This window comes from Ictalurus punctatus, chromosome 2 (assembly GCF_001660625.3).
Source record: "Ictalurus punctatus breed USDA103 chromosome 2, Coco_2.0, whole genome shotgun sequence".
NCBI lineage: Eukaryota > Metazoa > Chordata > Actinopteri > Siluriformes > Ictaluridae > Ictalurus > Ictalurus punctatus.
In genome coordinates, this window is record NC_030417.2 from 25,069,647 (window position 1) to 25,092,966 (window position 23,320).

The 23,320-nt window shown below is 38.5% G+C and overlaps 1 protein-coding gene across 3 annotated transcripts; it reads right to left on the reverse strand.

The window, feature by feature from the left end:
• Window positions 1-5,400: 5,400 nt before the first annotated feature.
• Window positions 5,401-23,297, reverse strand: dhps (deoxyhypusine synthase). Of its 3 annotated transcripts, XM_017482779.3 has the most exons (11): window positions 23,177-23,264; window positions 22,643-22,670; window positions 20,175-20,374; window positions 19,532-19,684; window positions 19,255-19,376; window positions 16,470-16,566; window positions 14,858-14,944; window positions 12,428-12,533; window positions 9,679-9,782; window positions 9,451-9,576; window positions 5,401-8,124 (listed from the first exon to the last, which is right to left on the reverse strand). In XM_017482779.3, the coding sequence occupies exons 3-11, from the start codon at window positions 20,367-20,369 to the stop codon at window positions 8,029-8,031; spliced, it is 1,086 nt and encodes a 361-aa protein (XP_017338268.1). In that variant the 5' UTR covers window positions 20,370-20,374; window positions 22,643-22,670; window positions 23,177-23,264; the 3' UTR covers window positions 5,401-8,028.
• Window positions 23,298-23,320: the final 23 nt, after the last annotated feature.

A 23,320-nucleotide genomic window follows, 5' to 3' on the forward strand; every position in this document is an offset into this window, starting at 1 on the left:
AACACCTGATGCCACTGGAGTCTGTGCCCTCGAGGGCTTCCCATGGCTCAGAACACAAAAGGAAGATCACTGCTGACATCTGAGACAGCACAAACTTGGGTCACTTCTCATAATTAGGCCAAACTGGTTGTTGTAAGAATTTGCTGATGTTCTATGTTTGACATTTGGATGTCAAATATTAGAAACAGTTAGTAATGTGGAGGCCACATGTCTGCTCAGGGTATGCCTTTAAACCCAAGTCAGTCACATCAGAGGAAACACTCAGCAGAAGTGCTTGAGCTTTAGGTGTGACAACTGATCGTACAATGTAAGGCATGTGTGTGGTGCAAGACAGTCCCCTGGTGGCAAAGCACAGACACAGCCGACTGGAGAGGGTGGATAAGTACAGTACAACTGCAACAACACAGTGGCCAAAGTTGAAAATGCCAATTCAGAGAGAAAACGCCATGAATCATTTTAAAGAACTATTTGCAAATATTATTCACAGTCAGGTCCGTAAGTATTTGGACCGTGACAAAATTTTCCGAATTTTGCCTCTGTGCCACCACCCCAATGGATTTGAAATGAAGCAATCGAGATATGATTGAAGTGTAGACTTTCAGTTTCAATTCACCGGTTTAACAAAAATACTGCATTAACCGTTTAAGCCAAAAAAAAATTTCAGCCATTTCAAGTCCATCCATTTTCACAAGTTCAAACGTAACTGGACAAACTAACAATCATAAATATTAAGAAATGTTTAGTTCAGCAGAAATGTTCAGCAGAAATGTTTAGTTCAGCAGAAATGTTCAGCAGAAATGTTCAATAAAAATGAAACTGGTAGTTAAGAACAATAAATAAATAAATAAATAAATAAATATTAAGATTATGTTTAATACTTGGATGCAAATCATTTGCAGTCAGTGATTGTCTGAAGTCTGGAACCCATGGACATCACCAAATGCTGAGTTTCCTCTTTTGAGATGCTTTGCCAGGCCTTTACTGCAGCCGTTTTCAGTTGCTGCTTGTTTGTTGGAATTTCTGCCTTCAGTTTTGTCTTCCGTAAGTGAAAAGCATGCTCAGTTGGGTCGAGGTCATCGGACATTTAAGAACATTTAATTTCTTTGCCTTAAGAAGCTTTTGGGTTGCTTTTACGTTATGTTGTGGGTCATTATCCATCTGTACTGTGATGCTCTGGTCCTATCAGTTTTGCAGCATTTGACTGAATCTGAGCAGAAAGTATAGATATAGTATTGTATAGATATAGTATGCAATGCATCCTGCTACTTCTATCAGCATTCACATCATCAATAAGCACCAGTGACCCAGTTCCATTGGAAGCTTTACATGCCCTTGCCATAACACTCCCATCACATGTTTGACAGATGATATGGTATGCTTTGGGTCATGAGCCTTTCCTTTCATTCTCCATACACTTCTTTTCCCATCATTCTGCTACAAGATAATCTTGGATTCATCTGTCCATAAAATCTTGTTCCAGAACTTTTTTTTAGCAAGTCTAAGCTAGCCTTTCTGCACTTGAGTGTTACCAGTGGTTTGTTTCTTGAGGTAAATCGTCTGTATTTGCATTTATGAAGGTGTCTCTTGATTGTAGACTTTGACAATGATACGCATACCTCCTCCAGCTTGTTCTTGACTTGGCTAGATGTTGTGAAGGAGTTTTTCTTCAACAAGGAAAGAATTCTGTGATCATCCACTTTAGCTGTCTTCTGTGGCCTTCCAGGCCTGTTTGTGGTGCTGAGCTCACCATTACATTCCTTTTTTTTTTTTTTAAGAATGTACCAAATTGTTGATTTAGCCACTCCTAATGTTTCTGCTATCTCTCTGAAAGGGCTGGGGGGTTTTAAATCCTAATGATGGCCTCCTTCACTTGCATCGACACCTCTTTCAACCGCATATTGAGAGTTCCCATGAACCGCAACCAAATGCAAATTCAACACTTAAATCAACTCTAGACCTTTTATCTCTTTAATTTGTCATGAAATAACGAGGAAAGAAGCCACACCTGGCCATGAAACTGCTTATCAGTCAATTTTCCAATTGTACAATTTACTTTTACTGACAGAACCAGAAGCAGGCAAATCAATATGCCAAGGCAGTAATCAGAAACAAGACTCAGGCGGAAAGCCAGGTGATCAGCAAACTCAGTAAAATATCATATCTGTCAGTAGCTCTGCAGTGAAACCATTACAGCTGAGCAGTGCATTACATCATGAGGTCCCAATGATGGCGTAATAAGATTATACACAACAGTAGCGGCACATGAACATAAATTGTGGTCAGGCAGGATAGCATTAATAATGACATAGCCTCAAACAAAATGAAGCTGAGAGGCTATTAAACTTGACTTATTCTATAGGTTACTATATAAAGAATTTTTAGTATAACCCCTTAGTTGAAAATCGACAACATGCAGCCATCCAGAATACAGTCTAGTAGCTTGTTTTGAGTGGTTTTAGAAAACTATTCCTCAACTTTGTTCAATATGTCATCATTGTCACATCAACCTCACTGGAAAAGGGAGACACATTTGCACACGCATTTATAATGTACTGTACAGACACTACCCACTGCATCCCCCTTTCCCTCTGCAAATCTTTCAATATATCTTCCAGTAGAAATGTTTCTGTAGAACCATTACAGAACCATAGACACACTGTCTGCACTTAGATATGTATTTGATCTCATTCAGATTATTCGGTATAAAATAAGATCTTGGCTGCTTCTCCCCCAATGGGTGTCTATCAGCACTTGTTGCAGTTCTCCATTTTGACCACTAGGTACAATAATAACTCTATGGAGCTAAGTGGGGCAAGAGAATGCTGCCCCACGATTGCACAACATCTAGAAAGGGGAGCAAATCAAAAGAACGTTGACTTTTGGTCATGCAAAAGAAGTATTTAAAATGTATGGAGTTATGAATGAGTATTTTATTAAGATTAACACTTGTTGAATAGCTGATATACTGTACAGTATATCACGACCTGCACGACCCTACCCCACGTACCCCTGTGGACAAAAACCCACTGATACACACACAAACACACACTACTAGACATTTTGAAATTTAGAAATCATGTTGAAATAGTCTTGTTCTTTTATCAGATCATTTTTCTAAGTATTAATTTCTAGAAAGAAGCAAAATTGTCTTCCAATAAAAGAACATTTAATGCCTGAAATGAGTAAAAGAATAATCTTAAATCTGATTTATAATAATCTCTTGTTAAGAAATATTAGATATATTTTCCCATAGTCAACATAGTTTCACTTGCAAAGATATTACCAAATATCAAATTATGCTAAACAGAAGAGTTGTAACACTTCAAAAACAAAGAAAAAAAAATCACTAAACTTACAGTTTGGATATCTGTTCAAAATATGGAGTAGATCATCCAATTTGCTCACCTTCATGGTCCGTGACTGTACGTCATGTGCACCTTCTCAATCTATTGATGTGTTATGGATGCATCCGCAAAATGGGCTGGAAAATATCAGCCAAACTGCATATGAAATCTACAGGATTTTTCATTCTGTGTAATCACCTGACATGACTGACATCACTGAGAGGTTGCATGAATCTACTGTCTGGGCTACAAAGAAATCAACCCCAGCCTTCCTTCTTCACACCAATCTGTGTTGCACTTGCTTCCACAAAAAATTCGAAATAATCCACTTTAAACCATTTGCTAAACAGCAAATAATCTGAAATGGAGCCCCAAAATGAATTGATCTCTTTTTGTCTTTGAAAGGTAAGGGCTTAAACTTGCTGGCTCTTTTATACCACCTGCTCATGTCTGTAAATGGAATATATGCTGATGACAGATTATCATCTGCTGCACTCTAAAAATGCTGGGTTATTTTTTCTCTACCCAAACGCTGGGGTTGAGCTTTAAGAGTCATTTAATTGGGTTATTTTCTCAGTCTTGGATAGTTTTGGGGTAGGTTTCTGTAACCCAACCACTGGGTAAGTGGCTAGGTCATTGTCACTGACACTTGAAGCAATGTACCCCTCCCCCTCCCCAACATCTCAGCCCAGCTCCTTGGGTCAACTCAACTCAGTTTGAATTCGCCTCAGGTAGAGGTAGAGGTTTTCACACGGACAGACTAATGGTTTTCTTTGGAGAAACAAAGTTCATGTCAATATATTTAACCATAAAACCATTACTGTACACTAGAAAAAGCAAAAATGTGCAATAACAGTCCAGTTTATGACCTTAAATGCACTGCTATCTTTGTTAGCTTTGGCTTACTTGCTTGTAATGCCCACTGGATCGTAAGGGTTTTTTTGGGGGATGTTTTAAACGTCTCCTTTGATCAAAATATGATGTTTTTGTCTTGACCTATGACCTATTTGAGTCATTTACTTCAAAGTCTATATATAATCACCACTTTAGCAGATCTAGCAATACATTTCTGAACACCTTGTGTATAAATAAAGGAGATGCCATGTTTACATAGTCGTTTATAATGTAGTATATTTTACAGTTTCAAAGTAAAAATAACCCTGAAAATATTAACCCATTTATGAAATAAAATTAACCCAGCATTTTTATAAAAATGGAACCATCCTTTCAGTTGCAAAACAACCTATTTAATGGGTTAAAGTTAACAAACCAACTTGATGGGTTAATTTAACCCAAAATGTGTTCTGTCCTATATTTACCCAGCCATTGGGCTAAAAGTAACCCAATTTGGGTTGTTATTGACCCAGTGTTTAATTTAATGTGCAATACTGACCTACTCTGTCCACTCGGCTCTTCAGTAAACCGGTGATTCCATGATTTAAGTGCTACTTAACTTTTGTAAATCTTACAAATGAAACTTTTTTTTTTTTTTTTTTTAAATCAAGCTCATCTAAGAAAACCTGTATTTACCAGTTCTAAAAAGTTTACCCCAGGGTTGAGGTGTTTTTAAATCATAGAATTAGCAAATACACAGAATGTGATTAACTAGCATCCATGCTAATGACATATGTACATTCAAATCATGTACTTAAAATTTATTTAGCATTCTGTCGATAATTTGAGTTGTAACAGTTGAGTTTGAGTTGTAACTAGTTGTATTTTTGAAAATGATTTTTGTCAGTCAAGATCACTTAAAATAAGTAAAACAAAAATAACAATTGGAGAACTTACTTTTCTTCCTCATGTAATCTTCAGGAAAATCGGGTGATGATACTTCCTGAACACGTGACATGCGGAATATTTCGTGGGGTGAATATACTCCGCTAACAGGATGGAGTAAATGTTGTGGGACATAACTAAAATGTAGATTTTTCATAACTCATAGAAAAGGATGATTCAAGTACAAGTTAAACAGATTGACACATTTATGCAAAAATAATTTGACACAGTAAAGTTTTAAAGTAAAGTGTAATGATAGGGCTGGGACAGGCAAAAATGCTGTAGATAGATTTTATTGTTATTTTTTAAAGTCAGTTACATGAAATACAGATGATATGCATACAGTGGGTTTGGAAGGTATTGTCCCTTTCAGTTTTTACACATTTAATTGTGCAATAGATTTAATTTAAAAAGGATGACATTTACTTTTTTGGCCATTACCTATACCTATAATAAAGCGAGAACACGTTTTCATACATTTTTGCTAATTTATTTGGGGGGGAAAAACAAACAAACAACAACAAAAAACAACCTGAAATCTTTCATTTAGCCAAGTATTCATACCCTTGGCTAAGGTACTCCAAACTGAGCCCAGCCGCACATTTTGGTTTCCCAGAAACCGGAGAAGCATATAGTATGTGCTAACATTAAAGATAAAATGACAGTTTTGCTCCTGCTTTCCTGATTTTGAAAATATTATCTGCCGTGTGCAAGTCAATTAATCTGAATAGCAAAAAAGCACCCACTGAAGGTATGAGTAGTGAGTGAGATATCAAGGTGTGGACAAGCCACCAACAAATAAACCTTCTTTGGTTGTTGGTAATAACGACAAAAAAAGAAAGAAAAAAAGAACACTAGTGATTGCTATATCAGCATCCTTCTGAAACTACTCCATCAGGCAACTACAAACAATACAACTAATAACCCAGACACATAGTCTTTTGGTATTCTGAGGAAACATATCTTGCATGAACCTAGTAGAGCGTCTTGAAAAACCTAACCTTATATATATATATATATATGAATGAGTGTGTGTGTAAGTAATAGTCTGCTCCAAATCATTCTTATTACACCATGAGACCTGGCAATGTAATGCATTGATTTTACCCCTTCCATGTAATATCACAGAACACCACCATAATTAGTATGACAGCACAAACAGCACCAATGTGATTGCTGTTTTGGAACCACACACCTGATCACAGATATTTCACAGATGTTTAAAAGAAAATGCAAATGTTTATCCTTATTTGGATATATTTATTTCTTACTCCAATGTTTGTAATAACATGAAATCTGTAATGTCTCCTCAATGATCTCCTCCAAACTTGCCAGTGGGCTTGAATGCTTTCAACTGTTTTTTTTGTTTGTTTTTTTGTCTATGAACCTGGATGTTTATATCATGACTGGGGCCTTAACCACATGATGACATGTCATGCAAATACAAATCAATACATATTCACCATGTTCAACAAAAATTAGAGATGCACCAATGTATCGGCCGATAAAGGCAATTTTTCCCGCCATGTGCCATCGGTTTATGGGCCATAGTTTAAAAAAATCCGATGATCAGGGCCCTGTCAAGATATCCTGTCAATCAAAAGTGTGTGTTAATGTGTTAATGTTAATTAGAGTAATGTGTTCTCTGTTTATGAGACCAGTTACTGTGAAACAACTTGTTGAAATGAAGAGAATAAAGTTTTTATTTGCATTTCTTTAAGAATTGTGGAATTAATTTTTATTAATTTAAAAGAAGGCATAAAAGGCAGAACTATCAGTATCAGCAGATATCACTCTGAATAATCGGTTATCGTAACGGCTGAGAAATTTAGTATCAGTGCATCTCTAACAGAAATGTCAAATTCACATAAAACAGGTGAATGGCTGAAGCAATAACATCGGTCTGACCAGTTAAAAATTACACGTCGTTCATTTTTTCTATAATTAAAAGAATAACAAACTTCAACTCAACTTATTTATACAGCACATTTAAAAACAACAGAATTGACCAAAATGTTTCACAGGCAGAAAATCAAAGAACAGTGACATGACAGAACACCAACACACCCATGTACACATAACAGCACTACATAGTCCAACACAAACTCCATATACAAACCCTGAGAAAGACCATATTCTATTTAGGGCGACGAAGAAGAACAGTTTTGCAATGGTCACAGAAAATGTTCTATCAAGTAAATAAGAATCAAATCATTTTAGTACAGTCCCTCGAATGCTGACTTCATACTCCGAACAGTCTAAGAGGATTGAGAGATCAGCAGTGTCGAACGCGGCACGAAGATCTAACATCATTAAAATTACACACAGCCCAAAGTCAACAGCTACTAACAGACCTTTTTCAAGAAGGTGGTCTCTGTGCTGTGACCAGCTCAAAAACATAACTAAAAATTGTCAAGAAGATCACTCGCTAGTAAGAAAGGGGTAATTTGAGATAAAAACTTCTTTCTAGACCCTTTGCTAAAAAAGGTCATTCTGAGTGCAACTTCAGCGCAAGAATCTAATGTAAGATTTTGCCAACTAGTAAAAAGCTGTTGCAGCAAAAAATATACAACTCTATCTTATTTCAGCTTCTTTCAAAGTCTTTAATAAAAGCATTTATATTATACGTAACGTGTCTTTTGGCGTACAGACTAAATTTCTCTTAGCCAAAACAAAGAAGAAACATGCTACTAAGTAAAGAAGGGAACACAAGGATACAGTTACCCAATAATATAAATAAAACTTCAATAAGAAGACAAATAGGTATGAAATAATCGGGTAGCTGTGAACAAGTAGGTGGAATTGGGACAAACAGAAACACACATAACAGAACACGCAAAAAAGTAGAGATGAAGGAAAGAGGTGAAAAAGAATGAGAATCCACAGGAGAAAAGAGCAGGCAGTGTTAGACACTCTTTTTATCTGCTGTCAGTTTGCTGGCTTGTTGTGCAAATGTTTCAGCAACCAGCAGGGGGAAGACTATAGTGGCATCTGCATAGATCTGCGACAAACAACACACAGTTACTACACAATCAGAACCAATAGTTAGTGTTCATATTGCATCGTTATTTATCACATATTCTTATTATTTCACTTAAGGAGCATACCAACAGAACCAGGTACCACAGATTAAACTTAACAGCCAATGTAGCTATACACCAGGAATTCAAATGTTCGAGTCTGATGACAAACAACTGTGACGGTATAGCATAACATGAAATCTGAAACAATTCCATCACTGTATAATAATCAACTCCAGTATTACCAGCATCCTTAATGAGGAAAAACTTTATACATAAATAACTTATGAATATATATGATATATAACAACTTATAAATATCTTAACCTTGTTTTTCCACCATGTGGTAGAACGAGATTTTTTATTACTTATTTATACAATTAATACATTACTAATGACAATTAGTTTTTTATTTTCCACATTAAAGATGCAAATAATTCTGCACATTGATAATAGAAAATACAATTATACTTTAAGTTATTACAAGAACCATTCTTAGAGCCAATTTAAGTAATTTCTACAATCGTTTGAGTGGAATTTTCACTCATTGTGTGCAATGTTGACCATTTTCTGGAAGGGTTCCAAAAACTCTGAAATTGCTTATAAAAATATTGCTTTTAAAAATAGTACAACCATCACACACATCTCACTACCATGCGTAAAAATGTCTCATGATGTATTGAAAACTATATTGGGCAAAGAGTATCGGCTTGCATCACTATCATAGCATAAATTCAGTATACAGTATATGGTCAAAGCTTTGTGGACACCGGACCATCACAACCATGCTTGCTTGTTGAATGTCCCATCCTAAAACAATACGCATCATCCCCTCTTTGCTGCTATAACAGCCTCCACTCTTCTGGGAAATCTTCCCATTAGAATCTGGAATGTGGCTGTGGGAATTCCTGCCCAGTCAGACACAAGATGATTAGTGAAGTTGGATGCTGATGTTGGACGAGGAGGCCTGTGGTGTTGTCTGCATGCCAATTCAGACAACACAGAGGTGTTCAGTGGGGTTGAGGTCAGGGCTCTGTGCAAGCCACTCAGGTTCTTCTACACCAATCATGACAAACCATGTCTTCATGGACCTCTATTTGTGCACAGGGGCATTGTCATGCTGGAACAGTTTTGAGCCCCTTAGTTCTAGTGGAGGAAATCTTAACAGACGTCCTTGACAGTTATGTGCTTCCAACATTGTGTCAACAGGGAAGACCCACATACGGGTGTGATGGTCAGGTTTCCACATACTTTTGGCCATAGAGTGCATCATTCCACTCCTAGTTAGAGGTAAAGTTAAACATTACTTTGACAGGTTTGGCATCCATGCGGATTTTTCCCCAAGACACAGCCTCATCTGGTCTGGCCCCTGAGTCTGAGCCATCAAACTCCTGCCCTGTGTTCACGTACACAGCAAAGTCCGCACCATTTCTCTAAGAGCAAGATCAAAAGAGACTTTAGATTATAACAGTACTATCAGTTCTAGTTTGTCATAGTGCTAAAACATAGCATGTGCTAGTTTTTCCATTACACACCATAAGATTGGCATTGGCGATGTGGTGCTTCACAAGGCCTCCTCCCAGGATGATCATACCTGTGCTTTTGGCAAACACAGCGTTACAGTTCATCCTCCGGATATCTACGTTACAAAAATCAACAAGGAACATATATAGTGTGGATAAGTTCCAAATGTGAAAATTCTGCCAAATGCTCAGACAGGCAATGTCGGTCACATTTGGCCTTTTATATTTGAACAGAAAACAGTTTCTTCAGTCTGAACGGCAAAAACATATGAAATCTGACTTTTTGGTATGTGTTTTCAAGCTCAACTAAAAACTGATTGGACTTCTGTGAATCAGTTAAATAGTATTAGGGCTTTTTTATATCCATTTAGCACACTCAAAAAGTACTATCTGCTCCCTTCCGCAAACAACCCTGTGATTAACAGGAGAAAAAATTGTCACAGTACAGTTCTGAAATAATAAATTCACAAATCACTTGTTTAAGGTAGAAACTGGAGTGTGCATATGTGCGGGGCTTTGCACAAACCATCAGGCGCTTGTCTGTTTATTGCTTACTTCCTATTCTAGGGGAAAAAATTACATCAAGCAATTATAGGATTAGCCTTACAATCCCTGTAGTGTTGCATGTAACTCAGAATTGCTGCCTCACAGCTTCTGATGGAATGGTGCTGGCATCTTGATGGTTATCAATGCATCACTGATGAACCCACTACACCTCCAGAGGGTTCAGCAGTGACATCTGGCATCCCAGGTTCATGCCCTTGGGGTCCTTCCTTTTATATCCAGAGCCACTGATCTGCACTTTTCAGAGGTTACTGAGAAGGCTTTGATGGCTTGCTGATGAGTCCATTCTCATACTCCCAAGTCTATTTGAAGCCTAGTTGTTGACATGGTTGCAAATACTCTACAGCCTACCTCTACTCGACAGATCCATTAGGATCCAGCCACACCATGTGCATATAGGCCTTGTCCATGACATCTTCACAGATCACTGTAAGCTCCACGACGTGCACGAGAATCAGAGAGGATGACTACAGCACAAGATCTTGGCTGAGGTTGGTTTTGAGCTTCTAACCCAGATCAGCCAACATCTACTAGCAACATCTTGCCACACCCAGCCGTCCAGGCTCTGTTGAAGGTGCGAGGATCTTGGAATGATTCTGGCCTTGCCTGGCAAATGTTTAATGAGGTGCCTACTGGGCACACTACAAGGCTTAAGAGTAAACTGCTGCTAGGCATGTGAGCATCTTCTTCCAGGTGTTAGGCTTTTCTTGCACCTGACTAAAGTGTGTTTCAGTGTTGCTGGGGATGGGTATAGGGGGTATGTTGGATCTTTGCAATACCACTGGCTGAGATTTTTGGGAAAGGGCAGGACATCATATGTAGCTCTAATAATGAAGCTTAGTCTGAAGGCTTCCATGTCCCACAGTTCTTTCCAATAGATCTTTATTTTCACTATTCCCTCTGATCTCATCCACTGCCTCTGCCTTGGCTAGGCAACAGCTTTTAGCACCTTGTAGCCTATTCTTGTTGACCCACTTCCTCCACTATTAAGAGTGGTTGATTGGCTACAAGGCCAAAGGCTCCCCTCCCTTGTTACCCTTGGCCAACATTGTCTTTGTGCTGGAGTGCCACATTTTCCTGCTGGGACACCTCCACTGGTGCCATCCGAGTTGACAAGGTGGGGCAGCTGTGGCTACAAGTAGATCACAAGTCTCTGTCAGCACTGTCTTCAGCCTTACATTGGTGCACTTACAATCTACAAGATTGTAAATGGGATCATTCTCTCCAGTTTGTCAACCTTCGTGATTGGGGCCTTGTACATCAGACAGGGCGGGAGCCCAAACTGCAGGCATCAGAACTTATTAGCTTCATCAGAGCTTGCCAGAGCCATATCAACCTGCAGTTCTGGCCAGGTGTCCCACTGAAGCTAAGCAGGGTTGAGCCTGGCCAGTAGCTAGATGGGAGACCTCCTGAGGAAAACTAAGGTTGCTTAAGCTGGAAGTGGTATTAGTGAGGCCAGCAGGGGGGTGCTCACCCTGTGATCTGTTTGGGGCTTAATGCCCCAGTGATGGGGACACTACACTGTAAAAACAGCACTGTCTTTTGTATGAGACGTTAAACAGAGGTCCTGACTCTCTGTGGTCATCTCTGAATGTTTTACATCACTCTCTCCTCTCCAATAATAGGTGGTGTGTGGTGGGCCTTCTGGCTATGGCTGCCAACGCATCATCCAGGTGGATGCTACACACTAGTGGTAGGTTCACTCCTTTTGATGCCTAAGGCCCAAGAGGGGTCCTTCCTCTTTGTTCAGAGCCTCTGGTTCACTCCTTTTGATGCCTAGGGCCCAAGAGGGGTCCTTCCTCTTTGTTCAGAGCCAGTAGTTGCTCTTCTCAGAAGCTTTGAAGAGGGCTTTTATGGATTGTAGATGAGGCTGGTCTAGTACTCAAGCCTCTTAGAAGTCTAAAACAAATGAGTAGCATTTTTTTTTTCTGAAGCACCTGGTAGTTGCCATAAAACCAAGTATATATGCACACTCCAGTTTCTACTATGACGGGCTTCCAGGGGTCAGTTAATATAGGACAGCTCAAAACACCTACGCAAATGGCAATCATTTCAGATGCATATGTCAACCAGCTATTTTTGAATGATAACATCTAACAGCTTACTCCAACTGCAGAGCTCAAAGACAAAATTTGTAAAAGGTTTTCAGGTCTGGATTTGGTCACTTTGCAAAGTGTATGATCTATGAACTGCGCACCCTCAACAATGTCCAAAACCAGTCCCGGGTTCTTATAGGAATGGAAGTAGATCATATCACCCAATGAACCATCAGTGAGGGCGGGACTAAACACAGGGATGTCATTCTGAAAAAAAAAATAAGGTGGGAGATCAAAACCTCTGACATTCAAGACACATCTCTCACTACATGCAACATTATTTTATATTACTTAGATACATACATACATACATACAAATAAAGGTCAGTCAGTGAGCTTACAATGAAGCTCACGGTAATCAGTACCATTGTACTGAATTGTTTCCTGTGATGTTACTGATTGCCTATCAGTACATTTACATGGACAACAATATTCCCGAATATTAACCCGAATATTCCCGAATATTAATATAACAATATTAACCCGATTAAGAAAATACTCTGATTAAGAAACTACCATGAAAGCAGCGATTATTGATTACAATAATCTGATTAAAGTCATACTCGAAGTAAACACAAATCGAATAAAGACACGTGGAGTATTCCTGTTTTAATCGCATTATCGACATGCATTACAGACATGTACACACCTGAATCACATTATTAACATCATGTTGGAGTTTTCACCGCATTTGCGACAGGACACGCTCACACACGGCAGTGCTCAACCATTTGACAGTAAACAAGAGAGCACGGCTGCATCCCAAACCGTGTACTTACCTACGATATACTAGGCGAAATACATGTACTTCAGCTACTATATAGTAGGTAAGTATGTGGTTTCGGACAAAGCCCACGGCTTCAAGCTGTCGTCTATTTGCACGTACAGCATGACAAATAATTAATTGCACTTGAAACTTTCGTAAAAAATTAAAAATGAAAACACCCAAAACTGTATACGGTACAATAACACCTGTATGTTGATGGGTGAAATTCTGGAGGGAACGACGGACGGTGTGGTGTGGGGACGTAATGACGTGTGCCATTAATCGCTCTTTGCTCTATAACATGTAAAACGGGAACATGAAAGGAATATTCTAAAAGCGACTCATGTAAACACCTTAATCACAATATTGTCTTATTCAGAATAAGGTCAATAATTAGAAGAATGTTGTCCATATAAATGTAGTCCCTAAGTGTTCTATTAAAACGGTAAAGAATTACAAACAAGGGACAGGAAAGTAGTTATATCATACAATTTCTGTCAAATTTTCAATCAAATTGATTGATGAGTTATGACCCTCTGAGTTCCCCTGACTGACAGTTCTGTAGGCGCACCAAATTTATGGCCAGAGTTGGTGAGAGTTAGCCTTAAGTATGTAGGCGTATGTGGGTGCTACTGGACTTTTGTGTGTGTGTGTGAGAGCGAGAGATAATGGATATGTGTTTCATGGATTTGTTGAACAGAGAATGCTTAGGACATATTTTCGCTAAAGAGTTTGGAGTGAACCGTGCTTTTTACAGTTTTAACCCACACACAATGTATACATTTTGTGGTGCAAGTGATTATTTGTTTATTGTGTGAAGAAATAAAAAAAAATATATATTTATTACATACCTTCTAAACATGGTTCTTTAGGAGGTAAAAACGTTTAAAAGGTGATGTATTTAGTGACAGTTCTGTGTAAGTATCCTTGTTGGCGAACCATTTTCCGAAAACTTGCTTATAGTTTAAACAAAATGCACGATTCTTTTAAAACATCACCTTTTAAATGTTTTCACCTCCTAACGAACCATGTTTAGAAGGTATCTAATAAATATTTTTTTCATTTCTTCAGACATATTGTCACCTCAGCCTCCACAAAGAAGAGCACAATGGTTTAAGTGTTTTGGTTTTATTTCAGTAAAAGAGAACAACGGTATCACACAACATTGAGGGACTCTAGAACTTTTATACACATCACAGTGTTTTCTCAACAATATAAATCAACAAATGTTTTAATTATTTCATAAACAACATTCTGTTCATTTATATCCACAATTCTAATACATCTAACAGCATAGTTAGATTCACCTAAACCATACTTGCGCTTCATAATCAAATAATACTTACCACAAAAAGTAATTTCAGAAACAAATAATCACTTATAACACAAAATGTATACATTGTGTGTGGGTTAAAACTGTAAAAAATAAATAAATAAATAAATAAATAAATAAAAAAAATAAAATAAAATAAAATAAAAATACAGTTCACACCAAACTCTATAGCAAAAACATGTCCTAAGCATTTTCTGATCAACAAACCCATGACACACACACACACACACAAACACACACACACACACACACACACTTGGGGCTAATCCCCAACAACCCTGGTCATAAATTAGGTGTGCCTACAGAACTGTCAGTCAGGGGAACTCGGAGAGTCATAAATCAATCAATTTGATTGACAATTTGACAGAAATTGTATGATATAACTACTCATGAATCAAAGTATGTGAAAATGTATTTTAATCAACATTCTACCTTGTAAGCCCAGTAGTAAACAGAGTCAGGGTTGTTGATTTCTTTGCCTAGTCTGTGGATCATTTTTGAGGGTGTCCAACATGTGCCCTAAGTATGAAACAGCATACATTTAGACTCAAACACAGATTAGAGTACAACACAGTACAAGCTTATAATAAGAAAAGCCAAGCCAATACTGATATGGTTCATAAAATGCTGGCGCACACAACAGTATTTGGGTTCCACAGAGAGTAGCATTGTTGGCTCACAGTTCCAGGGTGCCTGGTTCAATTTTGTGCTCAGATTACCTCCTATGTGGGTGGGTGGGAGGGTTTCCTCTCAGCTAAAAGAACATGCCCAGAGGTGGACAGACTACTTTAAACTGCCCCTTGTGATCTGCCTCCAAAATGATCTGAGGCAGGGGTTGGGAACCTGTGGCTCACGAGTAATATATAGCTCTTTCAAAAGTAAATAAATAAAATAAATCACAAGTCACAAAGGCTAGTGTCAATTTAATTAAAACTCTACATAATTCATAATCGATGCTCGTTTGTCAAGTATACACAAACCAATCGTGATGTGGCACAACAAGTTCAAATTTCATAAAATCGGTTAAAAACGACATAGAAAGTCTGTTTTGAAGGTGAAATGGCTAAAAGAAAAATAGACGCTTATATCATTCTTTCCAGTCCGAACAGACAGACGAATTTGCTGTCACTTGACGATTACACCTACGTCTGATGGTGAGTGAGGTCATGTTGAGAATAACAGGTAACGGTGATATAAACAGTAAACTGAAGAAAATCAATTTTCATTGACTCTGGGTATCTGCTAAAGCTAGCTGCATTGTATAACGTGTGTATGATGTCATGTACCATGGTCTAAGAAGCAGCTTCCTAGTAAAAAAATCGCTAGTGTTTTATTTGAGACAATATTGCCTTTCTAAAATTCATACAGTAGACGGTAGAGTACACAGTGCAAGTGTGTAGTATGTCATTTGGGACACGACTTTAGTATTTACTCTCCGATGCGTATTTTCGGAACAGAAGTAACGCAGTGAATAAACTTACCGCATGCAGACCAAATAATCGATAACGAGACTCGCTGACAACGATTTTCATAAACGATTTCCAACTGAAAATGTTCCTGACCTCTGATCTGAAGCCTTCCAACATTTTCAAACATACGCAATGGTCATTGATGTAATCGGACTACTGATGCATGTAAAAGCCAATGATATTTCTGCATGTGCGGTGGAGCGAGGCAGTGGAAGATGAGCCTGTGGTTTTTTGAGAATGATGTCCGTTTTTTTGGTATCCACTAAATGTCCAGCCACGGTTTGTGCATTTGACACTTAGTTTTCTGGCCTGTACATAGATGAAACATGTCTACCGCTTGCGTCATGTGATAACAGAACTGTGTACAAATCTTGAAGATTCAGGATTCTGAGATTTATTCACTACCTGTATGTTGACTCATTATGTGCAATACCCAATGTTTTACCTTAGTGGTATGCACATCTTTACAACCAAAATGCAAGCAAATTGATCAAAACTAAATCAATTACAAAGTCTAAAAACAACTGCAAGTTATGATGTGAAAATGGTCAAATTATACACAAGACGTTTCTGACCTCTGTTTTCTGCTCCAACACCATCTGGTCCAGAATGGGCATAAGCCAGTCCTCAAACTTGCAGTAGTTGTTATTAGGGACCAGCAGGTTGCCAATTCTAAAACAAGAAATTCAAACTAAAAACACAGCTACTGTCACCAGGAACAATGAAGAAATGCTTCCAGCTGCAAAATGGAAATACTGGAAAAACAAGTTGCTTGTAACTAGCAGAACTGTGCACTATGTGGAAGAGACAGACAGCTGAGAGGTCACTGATCAATTATTTATGCTTTGGGGAGCACCATAAAGGGGCTTTGCTGTCTTAAGTCAGGTTAGCTCTTTTAGTAAAGGAAGTGACAATGCAAACAAGAGACTCCATCTTCACTTAAATGCCATTAGACTATGGTTATGGCTGTTTCCTGGGAAAAGGAGTATCCCTTGGGGACACATGTAAAGCAGCAATATGGAATCCACTGTTCATCTTTGCCAGATTTTACAGACTGATTTTTTCTTTATCGCAACCCATGTGGTCAACATAGGGATGAAACTGTTACCGGTTTCACGATAAACTACTGCGTCACATTTAATTATCATTAAAACGTGATTTGTAAAACTCACGGTAAATGCTGTCCACACACATCCATCATGAGTCTGATGCAGGTGCAGCATGCAACATCGTTGTTTTTTTTTTTTAGCGTGAAAACGTGGCGGAAGGCATCAACGGAGCTATGGAGATTTTCAAACCTTCCAAGAGGGCCAAATCCAGTGTTGTCATATTTAGGATTTTATAAAAATGCTGAGGGAAACTTAATAGAAGATGGTAACCCTGTCTGCAGAGCTTGCCAGAAGAAAGTTGCTGAGAAAGAGGACAACACGTCCAATCTGCCGAGCTATCTTCATGACAACCAGCCATCACTCTATAGTGAATGCAAGCTAAGTTAACTTTAAGCTCAATACATGAGCTGGGGGAAATTATGAGGAAAAGTAAACAGTAGGACAAAATATTACATTGGGTTGAGATCATTTCTAATCTCACTTATAATTAACGCAAGCTTCCAAGAAGAAAACGTCCTAGCAAGTGCATGGCTTTGAGCCAAAACAAATGAACAGGTTCAAACAAGACAGTAAAAAAATAACAAGTGCGAAACTTAAGGGATAATGCACATTAATACCACTAATACACAATATTTAAACAATTACGGGGACAGGAAATAGTGATTGGAGATGAATGTTTGAAAATTTTACCTGTTCTTTATTATTTTATAATCCATTGCTATCTACAAAACAATCGTACAGTAGAAATTCTGAAGTCCTCCGATTTCATTTTCAATATAATCAATAACTATAACAGAGATGCACAATGGCATCAGTTGTGTTTGTATGAAAGGAGAACGCGTGAGACATTAAAGAAGCCGGAATTTCAGGATGAGCATTGAATTGTACTGCGTTGCTAATGACGACGGTCATAAGATGGTAATATCAGACTGCAACTGACCAGAATCAAGAATTTCAGAGAGCCATGTAATAAGGTTATGTAGTTTAGTCACCCAATCAATAAATCGTGATCATTTAAAATGTGTAAGTTAATAATAACAAAAAATAATTTATTTATTTTTATTTATTTATTTTTAAAATACATTATTATAATTATTTATTTATTTATTTTTTAATTATTAAAAAAATAGCATTTGCTATTCCCTTGTTTACAGAGTGGGCGTGCACCGGTGATGCTCCTGGTTCCTCATCGACTCACTCCTCACTCCAACTTTAACGTTAATGTTATGATGTTTATGCTGCCAATTTTGTTTGTTGATTTTCAAATATAAACCCTGTTCCAAATGATTTCAGTGTGTATTGGTACTTTTTGTATATTTTCAGCACATTTTAACAATACCATGATAATACTGATAACCGCGATAGTTTTGGTCACGATAATTGTGATATGAAACCTTCATATCATTACATCTCTAGCTCAGTGGTGTGTTCAAGTGATTCTCAACCTCAAGAGAATACAGTATTAACACTGAGTAATTCTTATCCTCAAAAAAAAAAAAAGAGTATGATACCAGCAGTATAAGAGCAGAATCAGAAAGTTCTGTGATTGGCACTATTTGAGTCCTATCTGTTATTGTCCGGTGAAGTATGATATCAGGATGTGTTCTACGATTAAATGGAGAAACGCCAGGGCCACATGGATCACTCAGGTTGAAGGTCCAGAGGACGAGCATGACAACGCAGGAGGAATTTTACAGACTGCGCAAATCTGGTCACATAAATAGAGTGACAATTATGCTATTCCTATTCAGAAAGGAAATAAGCAAATGGGATTACGACACTCATTATGAAGGAAACAGCCTGGTGGTCCTGTAGTCCCGTGCAATCATCCTTACATTAAGCCAAAGCAAACTGGTCAACATTCTCACCCCAGCTTTTATTTACACAGATTCTGCCTTGATGTTTACTGCTCGCCCACTCGTTTGACAGACAGCTAAGATATAGCCAACAGTTCTGAAAGATTATGAAAGTTCTAAGCTTTCCAAAGTTTGTTTTGGACTCTTCTCAGATGCAGTTCTCATGAAGCATAAAACATTTTTAGTTGCATTAAATCTTGGAGAATATGAACAGATCTCTTTCCCATGCTTTAGGAGTATACCACCACCTGGAATACAGACACCCAGAGCAAGTCCTGAAAATCCAGCCAGTCAGTCAGTCAGTCACACCCAGAAAACTTGTAACGGCTCATACATAAACCAGAGCGACCAGGTAGGTACTGGCAAACAAATCTGCTATTCAGTTAGTGTCTCACCTGTTGATGCCTCTCTGTCGCAGCTCTTTTCCTGGAAGGCTAAACTCACCCAGATAGGTGGGAGCCAAACATTTAATGAGATCTTCCTCAATACCTCCTGCAGTTGTCACGATCACATCCACCTGCATTAACACAGTGAATAGCCAGGTGATGAACACACGCATACTCTTTTTATATTTATATATATAAAAAAAAATTAAAATAAAAAAATTTAAATAAAAAACCACAGGAGAGTCAGCTACAAAATGAGCCATGACTTTTTCGAACTGTTTCCTACCATTTTGTGCTGGACAAGGTAGCGGATGGTCTCACGGACCCCGGCGCTGATGAGGTTGGATGTATAGCCTAAGAAGATGGTACATCCCGACTGACTCTGCTGAGAGTCACAGGCATTTTCCTGCTCCTCCACCGGCTCCAGTCGTCTGTCAATCTGAAAATAAGACAAGTATCGCAATGAAAACACTGATTAGCCCTTCCCAACCAACAACAACCCTCTGTTAAAACTAGGGCTGTGCGATATGGCGATACATATTGAAGGAGCAAAGAAAAAAGATTTTTATTTATTTGAAAATCAATCTATTTTTTTCTAAGGGGTCTTTGGAATTATTACAGGTCTAGAAATAACCTCTCTGATGTTATCTTTCCTTGTAGAGCTGTATTTCTCATCAACAGGGAAATTAGTTTGGTTGTTCTGTACATTAACTTGCAAAATAGGATTTAAAAACTAACGTAAAATAAACGCAATAATATCTTTGATCGTGATCCAGAATGCAAAAATTCTGATGAGACATTTTAACCTGCTCGCCCCCCTCTTGGCTCATGCTTATTTTATAGTTATATTATACTTGCTTATCAAAGATGGCTTTGCAAAGAGAAGAAAAACAGAGCAGATGGAAAAACAAGAAGCTGTTTGAACTCACCATTTTATTGATCTCCTGTACAGCCATGGCAAAACTGCTAGCCTGGAAGCCCGTGGTGAGGAAGGAGTTCAGCAGCGCTCTGTGGTCTACTCCCTGATTAAAATCATAACCTCTGATCTCTGGCATGTCCTCTGGGAGAGTGCCACTCTGTTTCAGAACAGCATCTCGGGCCCCGGAGAGGATCTGATCTGCCATACTTACTATGAGGAAAGAAGAAATTCGACCATTTGGTTATTTATTTCGACGATGTGGTTATTTGAAAGTAATTTCTTTTGATCCTGGGGTTTATTATGTATAATTTATTGCTGTTGCACTGAGGTTGGAGGGTGGTATCAGATATTCCGAGGTCTCAAAGTTTAATGCCCCTTTTGCAGCCATATCTGCCTTTTTATTTCCTGCCAGACCAATTTGTCCCGGCACCCAACAGAGGATAATGTTGAAATCCTTCTTCTGTAATCGATGTATTTTAGTCACAATGTTTATGATTATGGGATGATCGGTCTCCATGGATTCAAGTGCTGGAAGGAAAGACTGAGTCTGAAGTGATTAAGAAGTTTTGTCCTCGACCCTGCTCAATGTTTGCCAGTGCCAGTAGCAGCGCTCGGTCCTCAGCTGTGAAGATAGAGCTCTGTTCTGGAATATGAATGACAGATTGTTGATCTCCAATCACTACTGCTGTACACCTTGTTCTCTGATTGATATATCTTGCTTGTATTTTCTCATTTCTAAGTTGCTTTGGATAAAAGCATCTGCTAAATGAATAAATGCAAATGTGCTGCTGCTGATAAACTGTTATACGTTTTGGATCCATCCATGACTACTGTACTATGTAGTGGGAAAGTACATTTCAGTTCCAAGAATTCCTGTTCATACACAGAAGTGTTTCAGCCTTTTTAAGTTGTGCTAAGCCAATGCCTTAATAAAAGTTGGTTTGGTCCAGGTTGTAATATTTGGTGGGGCTTGGTAACAGGCGAAAAATGATTCTATCTTATGTTGTCCAGCTTGATGTTCAAATTCTCCAAGTATAGTTTAATCCATACTCCAAAAGTTTTGATCACTTTAGGTCTAGCTTCATAAAGATAAGAACATTCTTGTTAGAATACTGGTGTAAAGGCTGGATTACTTAGATTTGCTTTGAGTTCGGCTGTATATTGTAAGGCCAGTTTCAGACGCTTATTCTGGAGGGAAGTTTCACCGGCTTCTGTATAAAGGCTTTTAATGGGACTTGTTCTGAAGGCTCTAAGAGCTAGACATATTCCCTGATAGTGTATTGAGGATACACAGTTCATTGCGGCTGATGAAGTCTTCGAGTATTTTTCCCTTCCTATTTGTGTGATTTCCTCCCCATAATGGTCTGGAACTGTTGAAGTCACGACGTTAATAGTGTGATTAAGGTGTGCACATGTTTATCAGTACGTTCACATAGACAACAATATTCCAATATTAACCCGATTAAGACAATACTCTGATTAAGAAACGACCATGTAAACAGCGACTATTGATGACCTTAATCCGGTAGTTTAAGTCATACTCAAAGTAAACAAATCGAATTAAAACATGTGGAGTATTCCTGTTTTATTCGCATTATCGGAGTACATTACAAACATGTACACACCTTAATCACACTATTAACTCCGTGTGGGAGTTTTCACCGCATTTTGCGACAGGATACATACGCACACAGCAGTGCTCAAACGTTTGACGGCAAAGAAGAGAGCACGGCTGCGTCCCGAACCGCATACTTACCTACTGTATAGTAGGTGAAATACATGTACTTCAGCTACTATATAGTAGGTAAGTATGTGGTTTCGGACGCAGCCCACGGCTTCAAGCAGTCGTCAATTTACAGGTATAGCATGACTAATAATTAACTGCACTTGAAGCTTTCGTGAAATTAAAAATAAAAAACACCCAAAACTGTATACGGTACAATAACGAAGATGAACTGTATGTTGACACGTGAAATTCTGGAAGGAACGTCACATGGCGTGGGGACGTAATGACGTAAGCCGTTAATCGATCTATGTTTGATAACATGTAAAACGGGAACATGAAAGGAATATACTAAAAGCAAGTCATGTAAACACCTTAATCACAATATTATCTTATTCAGAATAAGGCCAATATTTAGATTATTGCTGTCCATGTAAACGTAATCATAGTCTATAATGCACTTCGATAATGTGACTAAAATAGGAATACTCCACATGTCACATGACTTTAGCCACATCAGAAAGCTCTGTTTAAGATGCTAGTTTCATAATCAGAATATTGTCTTAATCAGGTTAATATCGGATGATTGTTGTCCACGTAAGTGTGCCCTGCGATGGACTGGCACCCTGTCCAGGGTGCACCCCGCCTTGTGCCCGATGCTCCCTGGGATTGGCTCCAGGTTCCCCAGCGACCCTGAAGAAGGAGTAAGCGGTAGAAGATGGATGGATGGACGGATGTTGTCCATGTAAACGTACTGTCTGTGTTTATTCTCGCCTCTGCTCACTGCAACACACAACATTCATTACTATAATTCCCTGCAGATGTGGAATCCTTACCACTCACCTTCTCAGGCAACGCCATACATTCACCACCCGGCGCTCGAGCACACCAAGGTCAAATGTGAGTTAACTCTATTTCCATTGAAAATGCGGGACATCATCTCAAGTTGCGGGATGCGGTACAAAGGACTAAAATGCTGTGCATTACAACACAAAGCCGGACGTCTGGTCACCCTTATACTGTGCACTATACACTCTGTAGTCTATTGTATGACTTTTAGAAGGGTAGTATCATGTCAAAACCGGAATATTGTTTTTTTTTTTTAAATTAAGTACCAACACTGTTTCCCGGTCGAGGGTAAATTACTTCAAACGTACGCGATGCGATGGCGCTAGCATTATCGAAATAGCCAAACAGATGACTAGCCAAAGCGTCCTTGTGAGATGAGAGCTGTTAAATAACAAAAACCCGGTGCACACCCTATGAGTTATTATAAGAATAAAACTTACATTTGTGAGAGCTCTTGTCCACCGGGGTTTCTTCGGTAGTGATTGTATGTATGACACTGAAGCCTCGAGACACTCATCAAGCACGCAGTACATTCTCCAGTGCAGTTTATTGGTTTCACAGAGTCACGTGATCGACGACGGACT

Excerpts from the sequence above, each read along its gene's own strand:
- dhps (XM_017482771.3), bottom strand. The coding sequence starts at position 20,369 with ATGGCAGATCAGATCCTCTCCGGGGCCCGAGATGCTGTTCTGAAACAG. Across the intron at positions 19,685-20,174 it reads TACAGGAGATCAATAAAATG|ATTGACAGACGACTGGAGCC; the intron begins GTGAGTTCAAAC and ends TCTTATTTTCAG. Across the intron at positions 16,567-19,254 it reads CGACAGAGAGGCATCAACAG|AATTGGCAACCTGCTGGTCC; the intron begins GTGAGACACTAA and ends TTCTTGTTTTAG.